We start from the raw sequence: 25,114 nt of genomic DNA on the forward strand, positions 1-25,114 counted from the left end.
TGGCACTACTTTCCTCTTTAGTATTATTTTTGTCTTTATTAGATGGTGGAAATGGAGGAGGGGAAGACATGCAGCAAAGGGCCTCAGGTCAGACTGGAGCCCGGGCTGGCCCTTTGCAGCCTTGTGGCATATGGTCACCTGCTCACCCTGTGAGCTACACTGGCACCGGGTGGTGCACCTTTCTAACCTCCTTACATCCACCAGGTCACTTTTACTTCAGCCGCATGCTAAAGAGGCAAATTTTCAGGAGCTAGATGATGTTACCTTCTTATGTTAACGTTTTACACTAATATCTGTTATCTCAAACCCCTCAAAAAAATCAAACCTTTACCTGATGGAAGTATTTTTTCATGCTGTAACTCCACGAAATCCTGTTTCCTGTGAAATGCCATTTCATTTATTTTCATTTATTTTACTTCTGTCTGATTATAAACAAGTAAAATTAGGAATCGAACAAACAACAGCGTATATGCACCTCCCCTCATACATACAAGATTTAACTAACCACAAAGTGACAATGTAACAGTATTACATAATAATAAGATTAATTTCAAGTAAATAAAATATCTGTGTATTTCTTAATTGACATGTTGTTGTTTTTTACCATATATTTAAATCACTGTATTCCATATTCTGTAAACTTATCCAAAAAAAAAACAAAAAAACAAAAAAAAACGTTTTTTGAAAACCTAATATCCCTCCTGGCTTTTCTCAGCTGAAAGAAATCCGGAACACCTGGCGATGATGTCACCAGCGTCCCTTTTGAAAAGCAGAGCCCAGAAAGTGGAATATCTTGACTAACATTGCAACGATGTCTCGGGAATGATAGTCGTATCCATTGTTTTGCTGATATTCCAGAGTAAATCAGACAAGCACAGAGCTGTGATTGGTGGGGCATGGCAAGAGGCAAAACTGAAACATTTCAATCAGCCAAATTAGGATATTCAACTTGATAATAACGCTGCTACATTTAAATACTCATCACATTCACGTCAGCCACACTGATGTTGCCAAACAAAAACCCCTTCACAAAAGCGCCGAACAACAGCCGTCACAGCTGCAGCGGCTGCATGCTGCGCTTTGGGAAACCAGGCACTGGGACCCTGTGTGTTATTGCACAAATGTGTGTGCGTGTGTCCAAATGTGTGAGTCTCATTAATGTGTCCAAATGTGTGAGTCCAAACGTGTGAGCAGCCTACATCTGTTTGTTAAGGGGCGGGAGCGTCAGTGGAGAGGGATTTGCTGTTGCCGTGCCAAGACTAATTAGTGTTTTTGTGTTGGTCCGGTTGGTCCTCGCCCGTGGATGTCCAACAAAGTAAGGAAGGAGGGGAAGGAGAGGTGCAAAGAGGGGGAAAGTAGATGAAAGGGTGAGAGAAGGAGAGACAAAGGAGAAGAGAAAAGGAGAGGATCTGGAACAACTGAAAGGGGGAAAAGGAGAGGAGGAGGAGGACAGCAGAGGAAAGACAGAAGAGTAATGAACAGATGGAAATGAGATAGAGGAAAATTGAGTCGGAGGATCGAGGACTTAAGAAAGGAAGACACAAGAGTTTAAAAGACAGGCGTGAAGGAAAGAGAGCAGATGGGGAGAAGGAAAGAAATGCGGGAGACGGAAGGAGCAAGCAATGAAAGGAAAGTGGGGCGAAGAAAAATGAAAGAAGGGAAGAGAGAACAGGTGAAAAGAGCAGAGAAGTATAGAAAAATATAGGGAAGAAAAGGAGGTAATGAAGGAGATGGAGTAGAAGAAGTGAGGAGAGATGAGAAAAGAAGATCTGAAGAAGGAAAGAACTGAAAAGATGGGTGAGATGAGAGGAAGGAAAGAAGGGGAAAGAGGAGAATCAGTGGAAGAGAATAACTGGCATTATTAAACATCTAATTCTGTTAAGCCATCATGACTCTTTGTGTGTGTGCGTGAGAGAGAGAGAGAGAGAGAGAGAGATAACAGAATGAATCTTATCTCAGCCAGCCACAGCACAGTTGTGTCACTCAAACTTCCCTCCAATCTTTGTTGCGATTGGCCGAAGCCCTATCTCCACAGCAGGTGCAGAGGGCTGCACGTCAGCACACAAAGCAACTTTGCAGACACACACACACTTGCATACCCATGTTAGCGGCAACACAAAGACGCACACTGGCACGAACAAATCCTCTTATGTGCAGCCCATATGAATGCTTAATTCAGGGCTGAAAATATGCACACAAAAGGCCGGGAAGCTGCTGGCTACATTATTGATTGAGTGTGTGCCACCCTTGGCCTGCAGTAGCCACCCATGTCCCGGTCCAGTGTCTAAGAGCTATTAGTGCTGACAGTAAAGAGACAGGCAACATGATAGCAGATCACTGAGAAGCTGGCAGCCTCCATCTGAAGGGACTGCGGGACTTCTTCAAATGATTTTCTGCCCTGACTTCTTGTTGAGTTAAACTGATGTGCACACGGGGCGCTGTCATTTACTTCTCGCTCTTTCACGGCCTCCGCTGGAGGGATGAGAGTTTGTATGGATGTGCGTGCTCCAATGTATGTGTGTGTGTGTGTGTGTGTGTGTGTGTGCCGTGAATTGCAATGATGTTGGCATTTCAAGTAGAGGAACCAGCTGCGACATAATTTCACTCCTCCATCAATGTCAGTTGATTGCTTGGATAAATAAAAGTGAGACTATAGAAATACAGAAAGTTTATGTTGTGTAATCTGTCGTTTCTTATTCAAAGTCACAGAGGCTCTAATGCCGTTGCTTCACCACATAATTGGCTCTCGTTCCCGAGCCGAGCCAAACTTTTCGCCTTTTGTCTGCTTTTGCTCAAATGTGTGGAGATTGAAGTTGGGTCAAAGCTTTATTTGATTTCTTTCTTTCTTTTGGTGCAATAAATAGGTGAAAATCTGAGCTTTATTTGTTTTCATCCTTTTATATTCTTCATTTCTTTCCCCACAAAATTTCTGAAGCTTTGATTTTGTTGTTTTTTTTTTTTTTGTTGTTTTGTTTTTTAATGAGCTGCTTTTTCTCTCTTAATGACGATGATTTTTCAAAGAAAAGCCTGCATTTCAGTGCCAACAGTAAGAGAAATAAAGAAATAGCCACGTTAAAAAAACCAAAACAATCATCGTCATCCTCACTCTTATATCAGTTTATAAACTATTTTTCACTTTCTTTTTGAAAACTCAAATATAATATGCCATAAATTATCACGTCATATAGTTTATGATTGTTTCTTTTTAGGCCTTTCCTTAAAACATTATTTTGAAATGCAATGGGAAACTTCGGAAGCAGGTGAGAAATATGGGCGCTGTTAAAAAAAATGATAAACAGAGAGCTGATCACTTTAATTTTTTAGTGCACAAAACTACACAAAGTAAGTCTAAGCCTATGTTGAGCAGTGGATGACATTTTAAATCCATTTTAGTGAATGCACATGTAGTTGAGTTAAAATAAATTACACAGCATGTGCAACACTGCAACTCGCTAATGTTTTTTTAAAGCATGTATTGCGATATATCTACAATCCACTGTGGGGCCAGTTTGCACAGCTGGTAATCAGTGCGGTGTCAGAAAAAGCTTTTTCAGATTCTAATTGTCATCAGTAGTAATTAAGATTATTCATGCTATTTTTAAGTCTTTAATGATTAAGAATGAGCTGTGCTTCCTTCATATTCTATGCTGAAGCCATAGAGAAAAAGCAGTGACAGTTTGACACTGCAGTATACCAACACTGCTCTGGTAGACCCCACTGAAGACTGAACTTTTTCAGTGCTGCAATCACTCCCTGGTTAGTTTTAGATACTAAACTCCACTTGCTGAAGTTTAGGAAAAGATTGTGATGTGTGTTCAAATATGCTCCTTCACAACAACAACCCGGTTCACTGAACGATGATGACTTGGGAGTGACAGACCTGTCACCTTAATGCTGTAACCTGGTGTGTTAAGTTCCACCATCAAAGGCCACCATGTGCCTAAATGAGCCACATCAGCGGCTTTGACAAAACGGCATTAATTGATGTCCGGAAACAAGCTCAGCCTGGATATTTCCAGGACGTTGACTGCGCTTGTTAATATAATAAAATAACTATAATGCTGCTATTAATACTAGGGTAATGTTTTATCCAAAAAGCTTAAGAATAATACCCACGGGGAGCCTTTTAATGATGGAGCAATCCTCTGCAGATGCAAGAACATGAAACTCACTTGTCCTTTTGACCTCCACGAGCGAAACACCTGGAGCTGTGAAAAACTTCTAATTTAGCAAACATGCTTATAACAACTGCATTTATTAGAGGGTGACGGTGATGTTGAATGGTTCTGACGAGCTCAGCACTTGGTGACCTGCATCCTTCATTCCTGACAGGAATTCTGTTTATCCCGTGAGGATTTTTACGATGCTTGTGTTCAAACACACGCACGTTCATCCTGAAACAGCAGTTTGTTAGTTGTTCAGTACATACTTGCTAATCCAAATCCAGATTCTCGTCTTGTTACATTCTTGATGAATCACAGAGGGGTCGTACCTTGTTTTGAATGTTAAGTGTGTGAACTTTCTTCTTTTTTTCCACCCTTCTGTGACGGATTTGTTTTGACTGGAGCTGCCTGGTAGACCGGCTGTGACCACATTAGCGCAGTGTGACTCCTGCCTCCTCTCAGCTCTCCTCCTCCCGCAAGCTTTGTCCTTTTCAAATATATAAATAATCAAAAACAGTTGATTAATTTCCCCTCTGATGCGTCGCAGCGATCGCTAATGTCGGAAAAAGAGGAAAGTTTAGCCTCCCCGCCCCTCCTCCCTCCCTCCGCTGCATCTCCCCACGCCTTTCCCCTCTCGCTTGCGTTTCCGACACACGCGCTTCACACTGTCTGATCTTCTCAATCTGCTGCTAATATGCCTTTCAGAATGCCTGTTTTTTTCCCCCTTTTTTTTAAAAAGCTACCCTTCTTCTCGACCCCTCCCACCTCTCCTCCTCCCACTCCCTCCATTAGACACAGTTTAATGGTGACAGCCATTCAATCGGATAATTAACATCCGTTTAACGCTCATTAACCGGGATGTATTTGTCTCGTTTGATTTGTAATTACCAGGCCTGTTCCACAGGAAAACACTGTGGTAATGTTCCCTTTGTGATGGCTTCATTGATGGAATTGATTTGAACTCAGCGTGGAGGCCAACGTCGAGCTGAGGGGAGGCAGGAACGTATAGGGACTGAAGACATCGACGCCATACTTGTTATTTGTCTTAGTTTTTCTAAAATCAGTTCTTCTTACAGAAATGTTGACAACAAAAGAGGAATCAGTTGTATCATTTATCATAATGATACAAAAGTGTAGGGGTCATTACTCACAGAAAGCAATGTATCACACATGATGCTTAGTTTTTTAAAAAGCAATCCATCCCTTTACTCATTTGTTGTTTTCAGAAAGGAACATTTGTGACGTTAGTCCAGTTTCCAGTTGATAATAAGAAAATATTTCTTTTTTAATTTACAAAAAGCAAATTGTGTAAAAGAACTAACAAGCTTATTCACTACTGTGTTGATGGTGAAAGACAGCCCACAGAGCTGATGGCAGTGGATTTATTCAAGGAAAACTCCTGTAGATCTCTACTTCTTAACATTGTAAAATCAAGCTTGTTTTCGTCAGGCTCAGGGATCTCCTGCTGCTAGCTCTGTGTTAACATCGTAGAACTGAAGTAGGTGTGACGCCTCAAAAGCTACAGGTTTTCTGTCATGGTCCTGGGTCTTTTGACCCAGCGTTTTAAGTTTGAGTTTATTTTGTTCATTAGGTTATCTAAGTTCATTTGGTTATTAGACTCCTTGTGTTTTCTTCCCCTGTATTTAAGCTTCCCCTCACCCTTCGTGTTTCATGCTGCGTGTCTTATGTTATCAAGTTTGTATTATTATGCCTAAGTGTTTCTAGTTATTATTTTCCCCTCGTGTTTCCAACCATGTTAAATCTCCCCTGCTCTTCATGCGTTTCATGTCTGTGTCTTACGTTGTCAAGTTCGGGTTGTCATGTCTATGTCTCATTATGTTTCCTGTTTTATTGTGAAGAGGTCTGGTGTTCTGTGTTCATCATGTTCAGTTTTACTCTCCCACTGTGACGTCATTATGTTCATGTGTGCCAGCTGTTTCCTCATGTGTCTCCACTTCCCCTAATCACCTCCTGTGTATTTAAGTCCTCTGTTTTCAGTGTGTGATTGTCAGGTCGTCTGTTGTCCACGCCATGTTTCCTATGCCATGCTTCCAAGTAGTGATGGTGAGATGAAGCCTCATGATGAACTGAAGCTTTCCATCCAATTGGTCGACTCATGGTTCGAAGCATTGTGATGATTCATTTGCTCTACTGCGCCATCAAGTGGACAATTCAAGTGAAGCGGGCTCTTTGATTATAATGATGTGTAAACCTTATGTACATCTGGATAATGACACAAACTAGTGTTTGGTGCTTCACTTTTTAATAAACTAAAAGACAGAAATCAGATTATAGGATGTGTAGTGTTGTTTATTTATATTTTGGTGTTTATCATTTGTGATATTTATTACTGTGTGCATACTTTATTAGGAGAGACAAAATTTAAAAAAAAAATCTCTTCCTTGCTGGTTCCATCGAAGAAGAAATGCACAAGTAACTATGTAGCACGTACGTAATCCAATTCCACAACACGGTGTGATGGGGAATCAGCTGTTTTCCTGCCCATGTTATTTCGAATCTGGCGCGAACCGATGAACCAGTCCCTGAATCAGTCACGTGGTACGGACTGCCCGCGAGGCCTCGAACGTCACTGCATACGTAATCAAAGCAAGCCTCGATACGCGCTTCAGAAAAACGCCCCCGCGATTACCCGACGCACGATTCGAAGCTTCGACACACAGGACACATCACTACTTCCAAGTTTCTTGTCTAGGTTTTTCTTATTGTTTGTTTAGATTTCCCAGTTTAGGTTTGTGTTAATTTTGCTTCAGTTTGCCTTGCCCTTTGTTTGTACCTTTTTTTCCAGCCATATTAAACGGCTCGCTTTTTGTTAACATTCAAGTTTTGTTCCCTGTTCCTTGGAGTCTGCATTTTGGGTCCTTTTTCAATTCATACAGTCTGCCCTCGCCAGACTGTGACAGAACGACCTGACCAGAATGGACCCAGCAGACATCTTTGAGGATTTTTGGGAGTTCAGCACTCGTGTGACCATTCTCCATGGACAGTGGAAAATCTATTCTGCATGCAGACAGGAGAGTGAGAAGGAGTCAGTTAGAGTTCAGCTGTACCGGATTCTGTCTGCATACCCGGCTTACATGGAGGGATTGTCGGAGGATTTGCACGGCTTCATCCGCACCGTGTTGCCAAAGCAGCCCCCCAGCATGCAGACTGAATTACTCCAGCCCCTCTGTGACGCAGCCCTCCCTATGCCAGCTATAGGAGCTAAAGTTGGCGTGTTGAGTCTCCCGCCTGTCTCCATGTCCATGTCGCCACTGCAGCAGACAAGTGCTGCGTTTTCCTCACCTCAACCGGTGGCTGCTTCCAGCGCTACGTTCATCTCAGCCGTAGCGGCGCCGGCCTCCACGACCACGGCTTCCAGGAGGAGGCGGCGTCCAGGTCGTCACCACGGCTCACAGCAACATGAGGTGGGTGATTGTATTCTGAATCCACGCGTTTTTTCTAAGGACAATATTGGAACAAACACTGCCTTAAAGGTTCATGGGCATGTTTATGAAATGACTAAGACTGAAAAATCACCAGCCAAGTCTTCCACGGAATATCTTATCCCTCTGCACAATTACCTAGCATCCCAGTGTATTGATCATGCTATGAACTTTGCTTCCAAGAAGCCAAATTATAAGACTGTTTGCACTGGAAGTGCTAGCCATGAGGCTCAGCTAAGCTACTGTGGGACCGAGATCCAGGCCAGGTTGGAGCCAGGGGCTAAGTTGGAGTTTGTGCAGCCTTTTCCTGTGTCTGCTGGAGGGCCCGAGGAGCCCGTCCAGCACCATGCCGCGTCGGCTGGGGGGCCCGAGGAGCCCGTCCAGCCTCACGCCTCGTCAGCTGGAGGGCCCGAGGAGCCCGTCCAGCCTCACGCCTCGTCAGCTGGCGGGCCCGAGGAGCCCGTCCAGCCTCACGCTTCGTCAGCTGGCGGGCCCGAGGAGCCCGTCCAGCCTCACGCCTCGTCAGCTGGCGGGCCCGAGGAGCCCGTCCAGCCTCACGCTTCGTCAGCTGGCGGGCCCGAGGAGCCCGTCCAGCCTCACGCCTCGTCAGCTGGCGGGCCCGAGGAGCCCGTCCAGCCTCACGCTTCGTCAGCTGGCGGGCCCGAGGAGCCCGTTCAGCCTCACGCTTCGTCAGCTGGAGGGCCCGAGGAGCCCGTTCAGCCTCATGCTTCGTCAGCTGGAGGGCCTGAGGAGCCCGTCTGGCCACCTTCTGCTTCACCACCTGTGGCTGCAGCGCCACCTCCTGCGGCTCCCGTGCCGCCGCCTGCAGGACCACCACCTGCTGCGCTACTGCTTGCTGCTTCTACGCCTCAGCCTGAGGACGACGCCTCACCTGGTTCTGCCACACCTCAGTCTGAGAACTCATACGAACTCATTTCACCCACTATAGACTGTGTGTTGCTGCAACTTGAAAAGCAACCTGCCTCGTCAGCTGGAGGGCCCGAGGAGCCCGTCCAGCCTCATGCCTCGTCAGCTGGAGGGTCCGAGGGGACCGTTCAGCCGCCACCTGCGGCCGCCTCGTCGTCACCTGGTCCAGCTTCGTCAGAGTCTTCAGCCTCGTCTGGTCCAGCTTCGTCAGAGTCTTCAGCCTTGCCTGGTCCGGCCTCTGCTGCGTCTGGCCCTGCCTCGCCTGGTCCTGTTGTGCCAGCTGGAGGTTCAGCCAAGCGCGCCCAGCATCCTTCCACGCCATCGCCTGCAGCGCCGCCACCTGCGGCTTCCACGCCGTCGCCTGCAGCGCCATTATCTGTGCCTGCCACGCCTCAGCCTTGTCTCCTTCCACCTGCCAAGCCACGTCCAGGTCCAGCACGGCTGTTTCCGGAGCCTGTCAGGACAGCCTGTCGACGGAAACCAACCAAACCATCCAAGGATTATCGTCCACGCCGTCGACCACCCGCCAAGCCGCCCGACAGGTCTCGTCCACGTCACCGCCGGCCACGAGCCAAGCCGCCCGACAGGTCTCGTCCACGTCACCGCCGGCCACGAGCCAAGCCGCCCGACAGGTCTCGTCCATGTTGCCGCCGGCCACGAGCCAAGCCACCCGAGTGTGGCCAGCCATGCTTGCTTCGCCACTGCCACCTTCCACATGGCCGGCCCCCTGAACCCTTGAACTATGGACTACTGTGCCATCGGCCTCCAGGTCGGCCACCTGAACTACTCCGCCATGAACTCCTTTTCTGCCGAGATCATGGTCGCCCTCCTGAAACAGGGTCTCGGACTCTTAAGCCCTTGTGTTTGGACTGAGTGCTTCAGATTCTTTGTTTTTGTGGTTTTGTTTCTGGCCCTCCGTCCTGGACCCCCGCCGCCCGCCCTGGGTGGGTTGTTTTGGTTTTGTTTCATGTTTGTTTTCTTGTTGCTGCATTTCTTTGTTCATGGTTTTGGGCGTCTGGAATCCGCCCTTGAAGGGGGGGCTCTGTCATGGTCCTGGGTCTTTTGACCCAGCGTTTTAAGTTTGAGTTTATTTTGTTCATTAGGTTATCTAAGTTCATTTGGTTATTAGACTCCTTGTGTTTTCTTCCCCTGTATTTAAGCTTCCCCTCACCCTTCGTGTTTCATGCTGCGTGTCTTATGTTATCAAGTTTGTATTATTATGCCTAAGTGTTTCTAGTTATTATTTTCCCCTCGTGTTTCCAACCATGTTAAATCTCCCCTGCTCTTCATGCGTTTCATGTCTGTGTCTTACGTTGTCAAGTTCGGGTTGTCATGTCTATGTCTCATTATGTTTCCTGTTTTATTGTGAAGAGGTCTGGTGTTCTGTGTTCATCATGTTCAGTTTTACTCTCCCACTGTGACGTCATTATGTTCATGTGTGCCAGCTGTTTCCTCATGTGTCTCCACTTCCCCTAATCACCTCCTGTGTATTTAAGTCCTCTGTTTTCAGTGTGTGATTGTCAGGTCGTCTGTTGTCCACGCCATGTTTCCTATGCCATGCTTCCAAGTTTCTTGTCTAGGTTTTTCTTATTGTTTGTTTAGATTTCCCAGTTTAGGTTTGTGTTAATTTTGCTTCAGTTTGCCTTGCCCTTTGTTTGTACCTTTTTTTCCAGCCATATTAAACGGCTCGCTTTTTGTTAACATTCAAGTTTTGTTCCCTGTTCCTTGGAGTCTGCATTTTGGGTCCTTTTTCAATTCATACAGTCTGCCCTCGCCAGACTGTGACATTTTCTGTCACATTTTCATGAGAAACAGGAAGTATCAGAGAATATTTTATCTCACTTTTATTCGCTGATGAAACTGATAATTCACTTCATTATAATTTTTTTCTTTGTGCACAGGTTTTTATCTAGTTTTTGTTCTCATCGGGAAAAACAAAGGTTGTTGATGAAGACTATGACGAAAAGGATTGGTCAATGAAATTAGCACTGATGTCTAATTTGACATCAGACATCTAATTTAGTAGCTAAAAGCAAAAAGATTAGCAAACTGTACAGTTAACTGGGTCCTGGCAAACTTTATTGCTCAGTAAAATGCTGGTAACTCATTTGTGCAGTTACAGCCGATAATCTAAACCAATATCATGAAACTAGTTTGCTTTGAGTCCTTTTTTCCCTCTAGCAACAGTTTCTCTCTCAGGTCAGATAATTACTAGACAGATGACTTTAAATGTGTGTTTGGATCATATTGCCAGGGGAAGACAAAGCACTCAGTCAGAAAAACAAATGCTCTTAACTCGGAAGCTGTAAAGCTGGCCATTTTTCTCCAGTGGATGTTTTTCCTTTTATTTTGGGCTGTGGTGTTAAATGGCCAGCAGTATTTCAAAACCAGTTGGCAGGTTTAACAGCATTTGGTCTCATTTGTTCAAGCTCTAATAAATGTTTCCTCACATTTACTGTGACCCTGCTGACTATCTTTTCTCTATCAGATATACTAAAGCACCTGTTAATGCAGGGATTGGTCAAAAATCTGTTGTTTTACTAAAAAACGTGCTGTCTTTTGACCTCAACACAGCTCAGCTGAACCCATTCATAACTTAAATGTCCTTAAATGATCCTTAACCAGCCCCATCCATTTTCTGCTCAGGGTTAGAAGTATATCGAGCTTACCTCACATTGGAAGGTGACGTCCCCGTTTAAAGTGTGCAGTGAGATGTAGTAGTGCAGCTATTCAGCTGTTGGTATCTGGACTATTGATGTAGCAGGAGGGACAGTGCGGATGGTGAGTGTCCCATTTACAAAGCTGATCTTACCAGCACGTTCATCCATCACTCAGACAGCTTCAGCAGCTTGTTAGTGCCTTAATTTGCTCCCTGGGGAAGCAGCTTCGAAGCCTTTGGCAAAGTTTATCACTAGATTTTGGAGACTGCGTCTTTTATTATAAGGTCAGTGCTTTGCAAGGTTTAAGAGATCAGCGCTGGATATGTAAGTGTATAAGGAAACACTTACGGAAGCTGTAACCCTAGGTTTTTTAAAGCTGCCATCTTTGGGTTTCAGTGGGGGTGCTATGGCAGGGATGACACCTGTTTTTGAACAACATGTTTCTTTTGAGATGCGATTTGACCTTTGTAAACTGGAGCCTATAAAATGTGGGGCAACATCTTTAATATGTGGGACAGGAGGATAAGAGATAAAAATGCTGTGCAGTCCCACATAAAATGGGACATCTGGTCACCCTGCATCCACACCAATTAATCTAACAAACAGATTTTACGACGCGAGCAAACTGAAGCACCCACAGGCAAAAGGAGAACAATTCAAACAGCAACAAAAGCAAAACAGACAAAAACGACTGTAGCAATGAGCTTAAAATTAGCGCCTATATTTCACAATGGGCACTGCAAGAAAACTTGACGTTTGTACAGCGCAGCAGTCAGTTAAGCAGGAGAAAAAGGGACCAAACAAAAAGCTCTACTAGAAAACCATTAAGAAATAACAAATGGAGTCAGCATAGCTGAGAATTAATTGAGGGGCATAGTGTGTGACCATCAGCGTACTAATGCATTTCAACTTCAACTGCTTGCTATGCACATCTCAGTGCTGTAAGGATACTTTAATGTGATTCATCAAATTTTGACTGTTTTTTCCTTCCTTTAATCGTTCATTGGACTTTTAACACAACATCACAATGTTTCTATTTTGCTCCTCCTTCAGAATTGATTTATTGATTTTATTTATTGATTTATTAGATATTTTCCCCAGCATTACAAAATTACCTTATTGGAGCAGAGAGGGCTCAGAGCCAGTGCTGCACCAACACTGTGAGCTTTCACCGGCCCGTCCAGGCTGTACTTGAAACCCCCACTCATCCGTGCTCCTCCCTCACAGTCTCCTCACGCATGGGACAGTGATGTGCTTTCTCCAGCTCCCACTTATTTACCCACTTATACAAGGAATAAATCAAGGTCAGCACACAATGCTGCACATGGCTATTAAGATTCATTGTGATGCAAATTCTGCTGTAGCGTTTGCACTACACTGACAGGTACTGACATGGTGGGCAATACGCAAACAGCCACGCATGCATACACTCATGCATACTACCAAAGTACATACTCTGTAAACAGTTGGCCTAAAGGATCTGAGCCACTTCACACCACACCTCTGCCAGCTTCCTGTTCACCAGAAAACTGCATAAAAGCAGATAAAAGCACAGCTGTTTAATTATGACTGGCTTTCCTTATTGATAAGTTTTGACTGCATTTCTAAGAACTCCTTGTTTCACTGGAACAGCTTTCAAAGAAGTGGTTTGGTTAATTGCTCAGTAGTACCTGAGTGCAGAAAATTATACTACTTGTATATTTTTCGACTGTTGAACGATATAAACTTCAGCTTACGCAAGATTTAAAAAGTGGGCGGGGTCTCCTGTTGTCACGCTTTGTACTTTAGAACTCAGTTGTCCTGCAGGGTTGGCTGACTGACCAACAACAACACAAGCAAGAGTGGCCCACACACTGGTTGTACCGCATACTTTCTACATACCTGACAACAAGACTGACGACAGAGCTCCCCGGAGGCAGCTGGACAGGCCCTGGAGTGGAGCACTCCCTCTACTCCACCTTAACCCTCTCAGGCTCAAATTAAACTTTTTGTTGCTAATGCACAACCAAGTCCTGCAGTGGTACTTCTGAGTAAAAAAAACCTCATAAAATATGTATGTGGGGTAATCAGGTTGTTAGTTTTTAACTGTTGCAAATCGGCAACGCCTGCCTCAAGAGGGTTAAAATTAGGTTTAGACCTCAGAGGGTTAAAATAGTTCTCTTGGCAATGAGGAGACAATAAATGAACAAAAATGAACTTTTTGTTTTTGGTGGGACTGGAAATAGTTTTTTATGTGTGTCTTAAACATTTTATGTACACATGCTTTTTTTTTCATGTTGCTTTTCTCCAAAAAATAAGGTTAGGGTTAGGCTTGGGGGTAGGGCTGAGGTGGGGTCAGCTTAGACTTCGTAATGTTTAAAGGTAAAGTATTGGAATAAAGCTGAGATGAGGTGACAAATCACAGAAGTTTAGGGTCAGTTATGAGGCTTGGGTAAGATTTTAATAATAAAACAGCAGCTACAGAGGCGGAAACAGTCTAAAAACACACAAGTTTAATGTACAGGAAAAACAGAGTCACCAGCTTTTATCCTTATTAAATAATACTAAAAATGTATTGTATTTAAAACTAGACAGTGAGGTGTGATTTATGAGAACAGTGCTTGTTGTGTGTCATGTGGAACAAAAATCGTTGCTTGAACTGATTCTGTCTGAATCTTCTGGCTCCCAGGATGAGCATACATGTTGTTAAACATCAAAACAAGTGTTTGTTATAAAATCAACAAAATTAGCATTTCATGCTGCTGCAAAGCTGCGAACAACGTTTTGTTCACAGCTTTATTTTCAAACTTGTAGCATGTTTAATTCAATATGTTACAAGTTCTTTATCGCTCGAGGGTTTTTTTCTTCTCCTGCTATGAAGATGTCTGCCAAACCCTGACGCGACGAGCAAGTCGTCACACAAACGCAGTATTTGGATTTAGAACTTACTAGCTAAGCAAACCTAAATATTTCTCCTCTTGACATGTTTGGGGAATCTGCCTTTTAATTAATGTTGTTGACGTTAATTAATGTTCTGGAGGCTAAAATCATCTCTGTGTTGGAGGAACAGAAGCAGATGCAGGTGCAGGCGAGGAGGAGCTGCTGCAGGAATACTGGGCTAATAATTCACATCCACGCTTTATTGAAACACGAAAACAAACACACAAATGTCACTTTGAAGGGAAACAACTTTAAGAACACAGTGCTACGTAAAATGCTCATAATTCATCTTTATTCAGCCTTTATTTGTAGTAAGCAGTACTGCATGATAGTTGTGGCTCTGCCATTCTTCTTCATGAGTAATGTTTGACTCCTGCTTCATTCATTCATGGAAACATCCTATGATGCTGTCGTGTATTCTCTTTACTGACAGATTTTGTGCATAAGTGCATCAACCACCTCCATCCAGGAGTTCCTTATAGACGAACCAGAGTGGATCTTATATAAAACATAACTGGCACCATTTCTGACGACTGCTGAGTGTGGCACGTTCACTAAAGCGCCTGCCTCGTGCTTCTATGACTAAAATAGCACCAGAAGGAGATAAGTATCACATGCAGCTGATCTTTTTAATGAAGATCAACTCCACATTATACTTTTTTGTAAAGGGGTAGCCCTGAAATGTAATATTATAGAAGTATTGGATTTCACACTTAGAGGGATCTTTGATTTTCTTCTCTTAGTCTTTGCAAATCCCCACATTTTTAAACGTTCAGCCTTCACTGTGGGCCTGTGGTACTTTTAACAACTGCAGATTATACCGTTCTTATTCTTTATCACACTGCTGTAATACAGTCATTTCCCCTGTGGGATCAATAAAGTGCCTATCAAACATCTTTCTGGGCTAAGAGCCCAGTAAAACAGGCTTCATATTGAAATTTGAAGCTGGAATCATAATGTGACATAAGTGTTGAAATTTGCACATAAAATCAAGAGCGCTCATTAGTTTGCATTTTCTTTAATATCACATTTGGAGTTTAATCTCCTATATCTTTGGAGAGAAAAGTGCTTACAGCTGCAAAATGCACTGAAACAATGCCTGAAACTCATTGTGAGAGCAAACATCAGCTACTGGTTGCTGTTGATTAGCTAAAGTAGAATTTGGCAATGCACATTCAGAAATTTAAATAGCTGGAAATGAGAGTGAACAAAAGTGACAATCTCTGGCCGTCAATCAAAACTTTGGGACTGCGAAAGAAACACTCCGAAACAGTTTCTGTTTTGTGCTGTGAAGCAATCCATCAGACCTTGTGACGCAGACAAAAAGCCAAGCAGGCCCTGCTATAGGCTGCTGGTTCTGCTCGTCTTTGCTTGGCACTGATGAGATTTTTTACTAGTTGATCATGTTACTCGTGTTTTGATGACGGCATTAGTTTTTGTAATTCCCAGTTATATCTTAATTTTTCCTCCATCCAGAGCATCAAATGAGCAGCACGTCAGATGTGAAATGAAAGGTTATCACAGCTGGTCCTGCTACAAAGCACCTTCTCTCTGCCTTTGCATATTCACCTGTGGGTTGATAGATTCACGCTGCGTGTGGTTACTGTGGCAGCATCAGACATCACCCTAATGTGTATGTTTGTGCGTTTTTTGCATTACCATAACCTTTCTGTGTGTGGGCGCGAGTGTGTGTGTGTGCGTGAAACTCCTGGTGAATCTGTCAGAGACTTCAAAGCTCTCGCCGCCTCTCCCATTGATGAACGAGCTGTTCCGATGTTTATCGTGACCTGCTTTTCAACTCAGGGGCTTCACAAAAAAACATCAAGGGATGGAGGGATTAACGGGATAAAAAAGGAGGAAGAGAAAACAGTCTGAGATAAATATTGTAAACACAAATAGTTTCTGGCTCCTGTTAGGGAGTGAAAGAGCAGAACACTATCACCCCCTGTCTGTTTATCTATAGTGATACACGTGAGTGTGTGTGTCTGTGTGTGTGTATACATATCCAAACACTTCCTCTTTTTTGCAGATAAGTGTGGGTCTGTTTATGTGGTGGGTTGCTATTTCAGTGAAGCTAATGCAATTTTTATTTAGAGGTTTTGATCTAAAGGAAATTTCAGCAGTTTAAAACTATATAATATACTGAAAATTAGATTTTCATAGTAAGATTTTCATATTTTGGGGTCTAAATTATTATCCCTCCATGGATTTTCTACAACTGATAACAGGGCCCAGGTCACAGAGGCAGCAGTCTACGCAGAGATGCCTGGACCCTGCCTCTCCCTGGCCACTTCCTTTATCTTTTCAGGGGGACATTCGACAACAGGGGCGATCGTGGCTCAAGAGTTGGGAGTTCGCCTTGTAATCGGAAGGTTGCCGGTTCGCGCCCCGGCTCAGACAGTCTCGGTGGTTGTGTCCTTGGGCAAGACACTTCACCCGTTGCCTACTGGTGGTGGTCAGAGGGCCCGGTGGCGCCAGTGTCCGGCAGCCTCGCCTCTGTCAGTGCGCCCCAGGGTGGCTGTGGCTATACAATGTAGCTGCCATCACCAGTGTGTGAATGGGTGGATGACTGGATATGTAAAGCGCTTTGGGGTCCTTAGGGACTAGTAAAGTGCTATATAAATACAGGCCATTTACCATTCCTTATGCCAGCCAAGAAACATAATATCTCCAGTGTTTCCAGGGTCTGCTCGGAGGTGCCAAAAACACCTCACCTAAGAGAAATCCTAGTTAGATTGCCCATTTACCTCAACGTGCGCTTCTTGATATGATATGGACCCTCTTGAATGATCAAGCTCCTTATCTGATCTCTGAGGCTGAGCCCAGAAACATTTTGAAGAAAGCTCATTCCCACCAGTCTGAGGCGGTTCACAGCTGAAAAAAGGGTCGAGTGCCCTCTGCAGGTTGGGGATGAGCTTCTGCACCAACTGGAAGAATCTTAATTATTGATAAATGGAGAATTTTGTGCTGTTTTTTGAGGGTTTTCTTTTATATCTGAGTGTGTTGATGCCAAGGTAACAAACTAACCTTAACCAGCAGCTTGAGCTCCACTGTCTCTGTAGCAGGTCTCTGTGCTATTGGGCAGCTTTTTCTTCAGGAAACTGTACTTAAATGCAGGATTTTTTTTGTCCTGTCTGACAGGCCCTGTTTCTGGCAGTCACAGAGGTCACTACAGACATAGTATTCTGAAAGGGAAAGCACATGAACAGATGTGTTTTTATCCATTTCTAGTGCATTCAGCCCTGCAGCCAAATTGCATGACTGAACACAAGGCTGTGAAACTTGTGTAGCACAAGATTTTGTTTCCACCATCACTTTTAAGACCTCTGAACCAAATATTGATCTGTTCTACCTCCCTAAAATCTCAGGTTTGAGTTTTACCCAACTCTCACTTTTGGCAGTGGGTTAATTTACATGATTCTTCTTCTTTGAAATGTTCCCTCTGGGGGTCATATCTGCCTCCATCTCACCCGATCCCTGGCATTCTTCTCCATCACACCAAACCTCTGCATGTCCTCTTTCACTACATCCAAGAACTCTTTCTCTTTTCCTTTTGCCTAAAAGCTCAATATTAAGCATCCTTTGTCCAGTTCATTCACTTTCCCTCATCTGCACATGTGCAAACTATCTCAGTTCTCTAACTTTGTCTCTAAATGCTCAACTTGTCTCTCTGATATACTTCTTTCCAGCCTTGTTCATCCTGTTCACTCCCAGTGAAAATCGTAGCATGTTAAACTCCACCTGCAGCTCCACCTCCTGTCTTTTTGTTAGTACCATCATCCCATACGTCATAACAGGTCTCACTACCATCTTGTAAACCTTTCACTCTTGCTGCTATCTTTCTATCACAAATCACCCTGCACTCATCTCTGCACACACCACCCTGCCTGCACTCTCTTCTTTAGCTCTCTTGTGCACTGTCTGTCACTATGGATGGTTGAACCCAAGTTTTAAACTCACCCACCTTCATTATCTCTGTTCCTCACATCTTCACCTTTTCACCTGTCACAGACATGGTTCTTACTTGCTTCTCAATCCTCGTTTCTCCCATGCTTCCCTCCACCTCCCCAGGGTCTCAAAGCTTCAACAACTTTGTCAATCTACACAACTCTCCCATATCTTCATGGTGTGGCTCATCAGTTTTATCCCTCTGTAGTTACTAAAGCTCTGCACATCAGCCTTGTTCTTGTTCTTGTACCAGTACACTTCTCCATTCCTTAGACATCCTAAGATTATGTTAACACATCATGGCATAATCTAACTCAAGAACAGATGAGAAACAAAGTAACTGACATTTATCAGTCTGTAAACGGTTACAAAATAACTAAAAAGTCTTTGGGACTCCAACAAACCATAGTGAGAGACATTATCTATAAATGGAGAAAACTTGGAACAGTGGTAAACCTTGCTGGGAGTGGCTGGCTTTCCAAAACTACTCCTCACTACTCTGCATCGATGAGTCATCCAGAAGGCCACAAAAGACTGACGAGACAAAATCTGAACTTTTTGGAAGGTTTCAGTCCCATTTCACCGGCGTAAAACTGACACATCATTTCATAAAAGGAACATCATACCAACAGTCAAACATGGTGGTGACAGTGTGGGCCTGGAAAACTTACCATAACTAATGGAACCATGAATACCAGAATTTCTACCAAAAATCATAAAGGGGAATTTCCAGCTGTGAAGCTCGGGTCAAGTGCACTTTTTCAGCAGGACAATGATCCAAAACACTCAAAGAAGTCCACCATTTTGGAGTGACTTAATCAGACTTAAAGTCCAGACTTAAATCTGATCGTTCATACTTGACAACTAATGCAGAAGAATTTAATATGCGATTATAAATGATCAACCATCTTCATGAGTTGATGGAGACCAAAACTGAGTTTAAAGAATACTTTAATTCTTTAAATTCTCCAAAACACAGCTTCATATAAATACTGACATTGTTCTTAAAGTGTGACATATTTCCCGTAAACAACTTTATGATGCAATAGTGTATGAATTATGTATTTAAAGATTGTTTTGCTGCCCCCAAGTGGCAAAATAAAATATATTCGTCTCACTTGGGACAATACTGCTTACATACTGACTCGCTCACTGCTGACAACCAAGGATAAATACCCAGAATGAGCTTTGTGGTGGAATCCATGGACTTCGAAGTAAAGTCCCCCGAACCGTCTTAGCTGAAGTATGTGCTGCAAACACTGCAGATCCCTCTCGGTTTTGCAGGCATGTCAGCCTGATGTCTGTAAATAAAAGCCAGTCATTTTTGTCTCAGCACAGGATTTGTTCGTAAACAGCAGAATAAATGTGAGCTGGTAAAGCAAGCTGTTTCTGCCTCCTTACCAGCTGACCGACCTCAGCTCCCCATTCTGGTTTGTGTTCCCAAATGTGTCAGCCCCCTAAAACTGTTTTCTTATGGCTTTCTTTATGTCCTTGCGGCATCTTAAAGATATTTAAGATTTTCAACATGTGACAATATTACTGAAGATTATTATATATTTAGTTAGGCAATTTAAGATAACTCTGAATAGCATTAAAACAATATGTATGAAAAATTATGCTTTCTGATTTTGACAGTAACACCACAAGTAATATGTGGTGTTTAAATGTAGCGTTTGAAAAGCTAACAAATGTAATCATAGGTTGCTGCCAGCCTTGCATTTCTGTTATTTACTCTTTGGAGTCTCTGGAGAAAACAAAATGTGTGCACGTCAGAGAATTTTCAGCTGAACTTTTCTTTTTTTCCAGCTTTTAATGTATGCGTTTCTCATAGAAGTCTTCTGTTGCTCTTTTATAACATTGATTGTCCAGGTCTTTTGATGTGATCAGCCCTGACAGGTTTTATATGACAAACACACATCTAGAAGCACAGCAGCCCCTCACTCGATCTCTTTCTCACTCTTAATGGACGCCTATATCTTTGTCTGAAAGGACAGGCAGACAGGAGCAAGTCATGGTATATTAAATGGTGAATTATAAATAATAGAGATTGAATTACAGACAAGACTAACAAAACACTGTGCGTGCACCATTGTCTAAAACCCTAGTCATCAAGCCTGATGAAAGGTAATTAATTAAAATCCTTGTTGTGTATTGCAACCAATATCAGCTCCAGCTGTTTGTGATGTCATATTTTGCTAGCTTTGTTATTAGACTTGTTAGTCAGTCCCTTATACAGTACTGTAAGTTACCCACAGATGATGAACACGGCGTCAATCTGCCATTTTGCTTAGAGTCTTAGAGAGCTGTTAAGTCAACTTTATGGTTATTTTGGAAGATAAACCTTCTGTTTGTGGTGCTATTAAATTACAGGGTATTATACAGAGGGGTGCTTCTTATGTATACACCACTCAGTGATAATAAAAACACCTGAACAAACAACTAGCTCTACAGTCCCAAAGCATCCAAAAATTTAAATTAGTAATTGTTAGATGCCAAAACTTCCGAAAGCCAGAATATATTGTTACTGGCTGTATTACTATTATGGAAATGTTTCTTATAAATTAAGTGCCTTTAGAATAGTCCTGTTTTACATTGAAATTTGTAGAGTTAAAAGACTGTAAATGACCAGTTTGGAACAGAAAAGTACAAAAACCCAACAGATGGCAAAAGAGATGTTTGATCACACAAAGTCAGGAGAGGATAAAAACTACAAATTTAAAATGCTTTTTTCCCCCAGAGTCTTAGAAAATGTAGGTTAACGATCTCTAAACAGCTTCTCTGTGTAGAGTTTATTAATTTAAAATCAGCGGTTCGAACTTTTGCTTCATGGAAAATATCAGTCATGATATCGTTTGAATTGTATCATTTACAAAGGTCGAGGAAGCTACCACACCAGTAATGTAGCTTTTTATACAGAGTGCAATGAAATATTCTCAAAAAATTAATTAATAAATAAAGTAAAAAAAACAAAAACTGACGTACAATATTTTTTGCTGATTTCTGTAAATATTATGTGAATGTAAAATGCTGCAGACATAATTTGGAACCAGTCTGATTTTCTGTAGCCGGAAACCAGTGGAATGCCCACCGTGCATCTGGAACAAGTTGCGAGTGTGAAGTATGGTGAATTTGCTCACAGATGAGGGTAGAGTAGATTGTCTGATTGGTGCAGCATCTGCTTTACTGCATTACAGTCTGTTGTGGTGAGGAAGCTGCTGAGTGTGAATGTAAAACTGTCCAATTACCAGTCGATCTACTTTCCTTCCCTTATCTATGGTTATAATCAGTGGGCAGTGAAGAAATGAAAGAAATTAACCTCTTCTGAAGGGTGTCAGGGCTCTATTGTAGAGATGGGGTGAGTAGAGCTGTTACTCCTCCACACTGGATAAGAGCTATATGATGTGGCTCAGGTATCTGACTGCTGCATCCTAGATGCGTTTCCGCAGGTCCTTCCTCCCTGCAGCTGTCAGACTGTACAATCAAAACGGCTCCCAACAAACACAGATGTTTACATCAGCGCTGAAATTTGCACTAATCAACCGAACAACTACTACTGTTATAACTTGCACATTACTTTCTCAGTTTATATATACTAACTAACTAACTTTTTAATGCACATGTACAATACACAATCTGTATTTTAAACATCTTTCAGTATCCTGCTCCGTTTGCACACTACAACCTGGGTTTGCTAATTATCTGTACTTTAATTTTAATAACTGTACAGTACTGTTTTGGTAACTATTGTCCATGATATGTAAAAATATTGTGTGTTTCTGTTCTGTGTCCTGTGTCCTGTTCTGTTTGTATATGTGTTTTTTCCCCTGTGGGACAATTAAAGGATTATTCTATTCTAGTCTAGTCTATTCTGTTCTATCTGGCAAGTATCTGATTTCTGTGTGCCTCTTAGGGGAGGTGTTTTAGGCCGGGACGAGGCTCTTGGGCCTAGGACATGCTTCTAAGCTGGCTTGAGAATGTCTTGGTGAACCCACTAACATGGATGCCTTTATCATTGAAACACTGCTGACACCTCCTAGGACAGACACTGTTGCTGCTTTCAGTTTCTTAGAATGTTTTGTTACTATACTTGACAGGTTTTAAATGGATTATTTCCTCAAATAATTGATTATAATTTACGGAGCCCCGCAGGGGACATGGGAGAAAAAAAATTAAGACGGACTTTTGAGAAATCTCGCAAAACTTTTGCGAGATCCCGAGTTAGTTTTGCGAAATCTCGCAAAACTAACTCGGGATCTCGCAAAAGTCCGTCTTAATTTTTTTTTCTCCCATGTCCCCTGCGGTTCTTCGTAATAATTGATAGCCAGTTTTGCATATATTAATCTTTAAGCTTTCGCTGCACTTCAAAATAGAACTTTGGTGCCAGATTTTGAAGCTACGATATAAAGTCCCCTTTTTGACAGAATGTTTACCAGCCTCGCTGATATGATTTTCATGTTGTGAATTTTTCTGCCTGTCACAGTAGGTCATCATGGCAAAATGTACTTCTGCAGGTTTTAAGCTTTTTGGCACAAGTTGGATGGATGTGTCTGTCTGGGCAGATTTAGTCAGTGACCTAATGTAACAACAGTCCAATATGGAGTGAAATCTAGTATGTGTGTACTTGGAGTGTACAGACATCCAAGTAAAGGTTCAATGAAGGATATGATCCAACCAAATGGAAAGCTTTCAAGGCTGAAAAATAAGCATTAAAAACACAGTGGAAGTTAATGTGTTGGTTTCCTTTCTTTAACTTATGAGACATATTTGGTTTTCTGCTTGATTCCCATTAACTGAAGTAACTATTTAATTATTTTGGGGGTGTTTTGTCAGTTGTCCCTTGTGTGTTAGACTAGTCTGATGAGCTAATATTTAAATCCACTTTGTCTTGTCTGTTAAGTCAGTTTTTTTTAATGCAATTAATTTGGTGGTATTTTGTTAAGTTGCTTTTATTACTTTTTTTGTTTTTTTTTTATTTGTTTACTTATATATAATATATTTTTGCTTTTTTTTTTGTTAAATAAAACTCACTGTCTCCATAATTACTCCTGTGTCCTCATGTCCAGGCAGCTCATTCACTCACAAGATTAATTAGCAAGTATGTGTTGCAGCCATGAATTCAGCTCACTAACCTTGCTTCCTAGCTGTAGCTTATAATTTAGCACTGTTTTTGTATCTAATTGTAGCACCCTTAGCTTACAATATAAAGTGAGGCTTTATATTGCTCTTGTTATATAAGTAAACCCAAATAAAACTGGTCACATTTCAGTGTAAATATGGCCACTTCTGGCTCTGAAATACAAACCTGGCAGTGTCCCGAACACTTGTTGCTGAGGCTCCATGGCCTCTTCCTCCTTTACCCCCTGAAAGTCATTTACATGTTACCTGTGTAAGTATCTCCCAAAATCTCTAGTTCATATCTTGTATATAAATACTGTATATTTTCCAAAGTGGGTGTAGTGTAAGACATAGTTGGTGTTGCAATTGCTAATTGGTCTCTGGTGTTTGACTTCCTTTTGGGTAAAAGATCAGAGGTTTTCTTTCTGTTCTTTGTTAAGCCTAAAGCATCTAATGAAGAGGTCTACTGACACATGGAGGGAACATCATGATTGTTTGGTTTGGTTTACTTTTGGAGCCAAGAAGTCCTCCACATTGTTTGTATTTTGTCCCCATTTCCATTTCATATTCATATGTCAGTCAAAGCTTACCTGTGCATACCTACTGAGTAGTGGACGGATGACTTCCCACTGCCACCAGGTTCAGACAGATAAAAGCTGTAATTTCAGCTGTGGGGAAGCCAGTGGGATTACATTATTGTGGTAGCAACTTCCCATTCACTGAAGATGGGTAGATTTTAGATAAGGACGGATTCTTATATTGTCTGTTTTAAATAACTAAAAGCTGCTTTATGAGGGATTCTCAAAATATAATATCATAAAAATAACTGCATCAAATGCCTGACCCTACATTGAATGGATTTGCTGAACATTTGCATGGGGAGTGGTTTTAATCGTTTACAAACATATCTAAAAATGTCTTCAATAATCAGGAATACATGTCAACTGTATATTTTCTTATAAATTTGCTCTTCTTGATTTTCCATTTTATGTTTCTTTCAGTGTCTTTGATGTCTAAAGCCCTAAAATGGTCTTCTATTTGCTTTAGAAGGAAAGGTTAGGCAAAGACTGCATCTGTAAACTAAAACACAGCATTTTGGGGAATCGCAAATTACCATGTGCGAAGAAGTGCAAACAGGGTGCATCGTTTTCATATATGATGCTTTGCTGCGTGTATGCGAGGTTTACCCCTGCCCCATTTACCAAAGCAGAAGCCTATTAACTGCCTGGAAAGAGAATATATTTATCAGAGCCCCTCTATTATTAATCAGTGCAGAGTTAAAAGTGAATATGTATCAGAGCAGCTGAATAAGGTTGAAACACGGTCTGGATTCAGATGGTCTCACTGGGAGTATCAACAGTGCAGCGCCTTTTCAGCCCAAATCTGAACAGAAAGAAGTATGACTTTCATCTCCCCTGCTCTGCAGTCTCTGCGGTTACAAGGCCTGTAATTATACATAGATTAAGGGGGAGTTGGGATGGGTCTATGTCCTAAAATGAATGCTTTAGAGGAGATGACACAGTTTTGAAAAAGTTGAAGCTTCACGTTGATATGCACAGCTTGCTATAAGAGTGTGATTCATGCCTCTCTGAATGCACTCTCTCTGAATTTTATCACGGTCTGAGTGATTATGGCAATGCAGCTTCCCTGCAAGGTCTCTATTTACTCTATTTATTCTCCCTGCCCCTCTCTCACTCTTTCTCTGTCTCTATCTCCCCGTTTCTGCAGCCTGTGAGGTGGGTTTCTATAAGCCGGTGGCAGGCGATGGTCTGTGTGGTAAATGTCCTCAACACAGCCACTCAGAGACCAGAGCCGCCCTCTCCTGCCCCTGTGACACCAACTACTATCGGGCAGCAGATGACACACCGGCAGCTCCATGCTCCCGTAAGTACAAAAACACCGTGTACCAGAAAGCCCAGTCCCACAGGCAAGGTGTGGG

At 42.5% G+C, this 25,114-nt stretch overlaps 1 protein-coding gene across 4 annotated transcripts in view; it reads left to right on the forward strand.

Annotated features, from left to right (window-relative positions):
• The window catches only part of epha8 (eph receptor A8), a 159,090-nt gene that overhangs the window by 96,850 nt on the left and 37,126 nt on the right, over nt 1-25,114 (forward strand). For all 4 annotated transcript variants that reach the window (XM_082533556.1, XM_082533557.1, XM_082533558.1 and 1 more), the window contains exon 7: nt 24,904-25,059. In XM_082533556.1, coding sequence (XP_082389682.1) covers nt 24,904-25,059 — 156 coding nt within the window. The remainder of the gene's footprint in view (nt 1-24,903; nt 25,060-25,114) is intronic.

Source organism: Aulonocara stuartgranti (genome assembly GCF_965226115.1).
Source record: "Aulonocara stuartgranti genome assembly, chromosome: 5".
NCBI lineage: Eukaryota > Metazoa > Chordata > Actinopteri > Cichliformes > Cichlidae > Aulonocara > Aulonocara stuartgranti.